The following is a 5201-nucleotide window of genomic DNA, read 5'->3' on the forward strand; positions in this document are numbered from 1 at the left end:
GCTGCTTTTTAGGGAGCATCAGCAATCGTATTCAGGAGTTTGAGTGACCCTCCAACTCTGGAATCCCTAGCGATATGGCAGGCTCTTGCACTTGCAGATGATCTCAACATACGACCACATTGCTTCAGACTGTAAAGTTGTAGTGGATGACATAAAGCAAAGGAATCCAACAACCTATGGAACCATTCTACATGAAATCATGGAGCATAGTGTTTATTTTACCATTTGAAACATCGTTCATGAGTATATGAGCTCGAATTTTGAGGCTCACAATCTAGCGAAGCATGTTTTGAGTTTAGGGGGGGTCACCATGTTTGATTAGGGCACCCGGCAATCTAACTTTCATTCCTGTTTCAATTTAAATAAAGCTTCGTGAGATTGTCTCAAAAAAAAGCTGACTCATCTAGTCACTGCGCACCAAGATTCATGCGTCTCATCGGACGACTAGCACCACATTTGCTCCGAATCATAATGTTTTTGACATCAACTCTATAAGCTTTCGGAAACACTAAAAATCTTTCTTTTTTAAGATCGGAAACACTTAAAAAGCTGATGTCGAATATTTAGTCATAACCAATCTGACGTTTTTCATGACAATTTATATTGACGCAACGATGGCATAGTTTGCAAGCACAATAAATTTTTGACAAAATAAATAACTTATATGATGAATTTGTCATGCTCGCCAACTAAACTTGCTATCCTCGAAAAACATAATTTGCCGTGACAAAGATAAGTTTTGCCATGATAAAAACTATGGCGTCCGATTTGTAGTGGAGTTCTAAGCTTAGTTCATGAATGTAAAAAACTCCCGCTTAAAGTTAACCGACGCACATTTGGTATAAATTTGTACTAAAGTTATGCTAAGCGAAAGTCTAAATTATATGAAACTTGGAAACTATCATGTCATTCATGTTTCATATGTTTCATCCAATTTTCACACATCCATCAAACAAAATCAAAGGTTCCATGACGCACGGCAGGCAGAGGTTAATTTCCCGATCGAAAAACAAGCGCTATGATGGGCATGCATGATGCATGTGCTGAGGTAGCTATTGGCGAGAGGTCAGGACCGATCTATCGGACGACGCAAAGAGCGCGCCTCGCGGTCCATCTCGTACCCGCACAAGTATTTCCACGCGTGGCACTCGACGCCGTCGGCAAGCTTCTCGAGGCATCCCGTCGTGATGTTCAACATGAAGACGCCCTGGCTTGTGCACCCTCCTCCTTCTCCAACGGTGAACATCAACGTGCCGCTCTTCTCGCCAAACCAGCGCAGCTTAAACGCGGTTTTCATGGTAATCCCGAGCTCGGGTAGGCTGATGAGTTTGAGTCGGGCCTGTTCGTGCCCCTCCCACTCCCCGCCGGCAGCCGTCTGGGTCTCGATGTAGATGAAGAAGTCCGTGCATCCCAGGAAGCCCACGTAGAGGAAGCTCAGGCGCTTCCCGTCCGCGGAGGTGCCCAGCAGGCGCTCGCCGGCGTAATAGTGCGACTGCCTGTAGGGCACCGGACACATATCCATCGGCTCCGACGGCGGGCCGTCGAGCCGCACGCCGAACGCCTCATGGTGCATGGGCCAGTAGGCCGCGCCGCCGACCACGACGGCGTGGCCAAGACCGCGCAGCATGTTGGCGCTGATCTTGGCGCCGGGTTTCCTTTCTTCCGGCCCCCAGCGGCATGCGACGCCGGCGTCGGCGTCGGCAGAGGAGCAGGAGCGCAGCGCCGTGAAGCTACGGCGGTTGTAGACGAGGAGCACGCGGAAGAAGCCCGACGGCGCGGGCACGTCTAGGTCGTCGCCGGTGAGTATCGCACACACGTAGTGCCCGGGGCAGTGGTCGCCGGAGAGCGGAGGGAGCATGGAGATTTCCCCCGTCATGGGGTTGCACACGCTGAGCGTAAGGCCGTCGGCGCGCGCCTCGCGCCGGAGCTCCAGGACAACACGGCCGTTGCGGGATGCGACAGGGCGGGCGTGGTCGAACAGCCCGGCGGCGACGTGTTCGAGCTGGGGGCGGGGGCCCAGGAGGCGCGAGGCGGCTTCCGTCGGGACGAAGCGCGGCGGCAGCGCGGGGGAGGCGCGGGGGGCGCGGGCTTCCTGGTGGAAGAAGCCGAGGGCGAGGTGGGGGAGGAATTGCGCGGGCGGCGGCAGAGAGCGGGAGATGGCGTCGGCGTGCGTGGCCACGGCGTTTACCGAGTGACTGCACGTCGCCCCGCAGCGGACGATGTCGGTGGCGGACGACGACACGCCAGGCAGAGCCTTTTTTCCCTCGGCGCCAGCGCGCCGGCTCCGGCGTCGGTGTTGGCGCCGCCACAGCCACCCGTTGTTGTACGGTGGTGGCGTCGCCGAGGGATGGGCACGGTCCCGACGAAACGGCGGCATCGGATGCGCGTATTTTTAGGTTATAGGTTTCCGATCTGTTGCAAGTTGCAACGACTGGCGAGCCCACGAGTCCGTCAATTAGGTGCCTCCATATTTATGCACCCCCTGAGATCGATCCGAGTCTTTTTTTTTGAGCGGTTATTTTATGACTGGGACCAATCCGAATCGGAAGCTGCATCGATCATCCAGGCCTTCGGGCCTAGCCGCGCATCCATCCAGGCCTTCGGGCCTAGCCCCTATTAGGCCCAGTCTATTTAGAGGATAGTTAATATTAGAAAAATTGCCCATACATTACAAGGGGAGAAATAAATCATCACACATCTGAAATGGCTCATTCATATTGTCACCTAATTTTATCACCATCGTCAGTAGTGGTCATATTGTCCACCTATTCGTGACGAACATGATCAGTCTCAATGCCTTGAGGTTGGTCATCACACTCTAGCAAACCTTTTTGCAAGTCCTCCCTGCATGGACTTGTAATTTTGTCGACTCATAATGATGGTGGAGCATAGACGGATAGATTTTTATCCACTGCAATTTAAAACTAAAAAAAAAGGTGTACATTAGGAATAATCTTCTTGCTATCATCCAAACAAATCTTCTGGTTGATTTGTATTTCCCAAAGCGATAGTATATGTATAGGCAGATCATTTGCCTACTGCAGAAAAGTATATCAAAATAATCTACATACATGTTTAATATTTTGTTAGACAAAAATATGTTAAGACTGCACAATATGGAAAATAAAATAATTTAATGTTCAAAGAAATATGGAAAATAGAAATAATGGAACCTTTGTCTTGGGGAATATTGTGACCCTCGTAAGTCGATTAGTTCGAAATTATGGTCATAGTATGTGATGCATAAGCTAGTTTGTTGGAGAGATACAAATTAAAACATCTTAGCTTGGGAATTTCTATGTATACTAATATATATCAGTCTCTTTGTTTATTGAGTGCAGAACCGTGCACACTACAACCACGTTGGGAATTGAACAAATATATGCGCAGAACTAAAATTTATACCGCAAAATAATAGATAAGTAATCCAGATGTAACTGAAACACCATGAGGAATGTACATGTCCCTAGATCTAATAGCAATTGTTTTTAGGGGCACTGCAAATGTAGTCGGTATGAGGTTATGAGGTCATGACAACTGAAACAAATTAGAGTAAATCAACCAAATGAAGTGATCATCATGCTCATCAAAAATCGTCCCAACGATGCCAGGTTCCAGCTCTACTGTAGGTGGATGGTGTGCAAAGCTATTCTATGTCAGAAGAGTGAACCGTGGATCTCCATAGATTGATCTAGTTGAGCATGAAAACAATATCTGTGATGTCAACATAGTACCACGTGTCCTGTGAGCTCGAAGCCACCATCCAAGATGAAAAAAAGTTCCTTGATGCATAGTTTTTTTTTTGGTCCTGCTACATACCTTTAATTAATAATTAATATTAATCATAGTCCCCACACAAGCCCTCTTTCCTTTTCTCTTGTTCTTTTTTTAACGTGTCAATCCACAACACCACGGAACCATCACCCCGACCCAAGAGAGCCAGCCCATGGACATGCCTGTCCCAACAAGCCCCTCTCTTTGTTCTTTTTTTCCACCCAGCCACATATCATCTCAGACCAGCGCCTCACTCTCTGTTTCTTTTTTCTTGTCTTGGGTTGCTTGATGATTCTTGTGAAACTCCGGCCTATATAAATTGGTGGATTTTAATACAAAGGGCCGATGTGGGACTATTTATTTGTGCATCTAACTTTTTTTAGAAGAATTTGTGCATCTTTTCTTTTTGAGACAAGAAGAATTTGTGCATCCAACTCAATATTCGTGCGCACGACCGTAGGCCAGGATTTGAGCACACTTGGGCCTGACTAACCTCGCAGGCCGGCGCACCTAACTCGTGAGGCCCAACCGCCCCCACTATTCTAACCCTAGCCCGATCACCCCAGCCTACCGATCCCCATCTCCTCCCAGCGCCGTCACACACACCACACGAACAGAGGGGCAGCGCTCAGCGCGCCTCGATCCAGCTCGCCGCCAACATCACGCGCTCGCCAGGCCGCCGCCCCTCCGTCATGCACTCTCATCCGTCCATCGCCTCCTTTCTTCCATGCTCCCCTCTCGTTCTCTGCCTGGCCTCGCAGCTCCTACTGCCTCTGCCCGTGGCGCCACTGCACGGCTCGGCCCCGTCAGGCACCACACCGGGGCCCCGTCCGTCTCCTTCCGTGAGACTCCAACTCGCCTGCACCTCGACACCCCCCTCCTGATGCATCACGCGACCACCATGGTCGACCTCTGCCGCTCAAGCGCCTTGCTCGCCTCGAGAACCACCTTTTCTTGCCGCGCGCAGCGTTGCCGGGAGTGCCGTTGCTCGCCTTCCCCACCCGAGGTGTTGCCAAGGATTGCAGGTTGAATACTAAAAAATGCAACGTCCTTTTTGTAAGAATGAAACATTTTTCCAGATCCACTTTTAAAAAAGGGATTGCCGGTTGAATTATCAGAAAACATAAGGACCTTTGTGTAAAAAGAAAACGACGGTGAACCCGGCAGACTTAATCCGTGCTTTATTATCAGGGTGCTTTATTATCAGGGGAAGATATAAAAAAATACATAATGTGTATGAAAACACATGGATCATGCTTTTTTAAATCAAACAAATATTTAATTTTTTTAATCAAGTATTTTAAAAATATTAATCAAGCATTTAAAAAGTTAAAGGTGTATTAAAAAAAGAAAAAGATAAACACTAGAAACCGGCCGGCCGGCTGAAAATTGCAATGGCCGCGCATGGGCGTTACGCGCACGCCTCT

At 48.9% G+C, this 5201-nt stretch overlaps 1 protein-coding gene across 1 annotated transcript; it reads right to left on the reverse strand.

Annotated features, from left to right (window-relative positions):
* Positions 1-906: 906 nt before the first annotated feature.
* LOC123141187 (uncharacterized) lies at positions 907-2447 on the reverse strand. Its single transcript, XM_044560400.1, has one exon. It carries the CDS (start codon positions 2375-2377, stop codon positions 1067-1069), a length of 1311 nt encoding a protein of 436 aa, XP_044416335.1. The 5' UTR covers positions 2378-2447; the 3' UTR covers positions 907-1066.
* Between the last annotated feature and the right edge of the window lie 2754 nt (positions 2448-5201).

This window comes from Triticum aestivum, chromosome 6D, assembly GCF_018294505.1.
Source record: "Triticum aestivum cultivar Chinese Spring chromosome 6D, IWGSC CS RefSeq v2.1, whole genome shotgun sequence".
Classification (NCBI taxonomy): Eukaryota; Viridiplantae; Streptophyta; class Magnoliopsida; order Poales; family Poaceae; genus Triticum; species Triticum aestivum.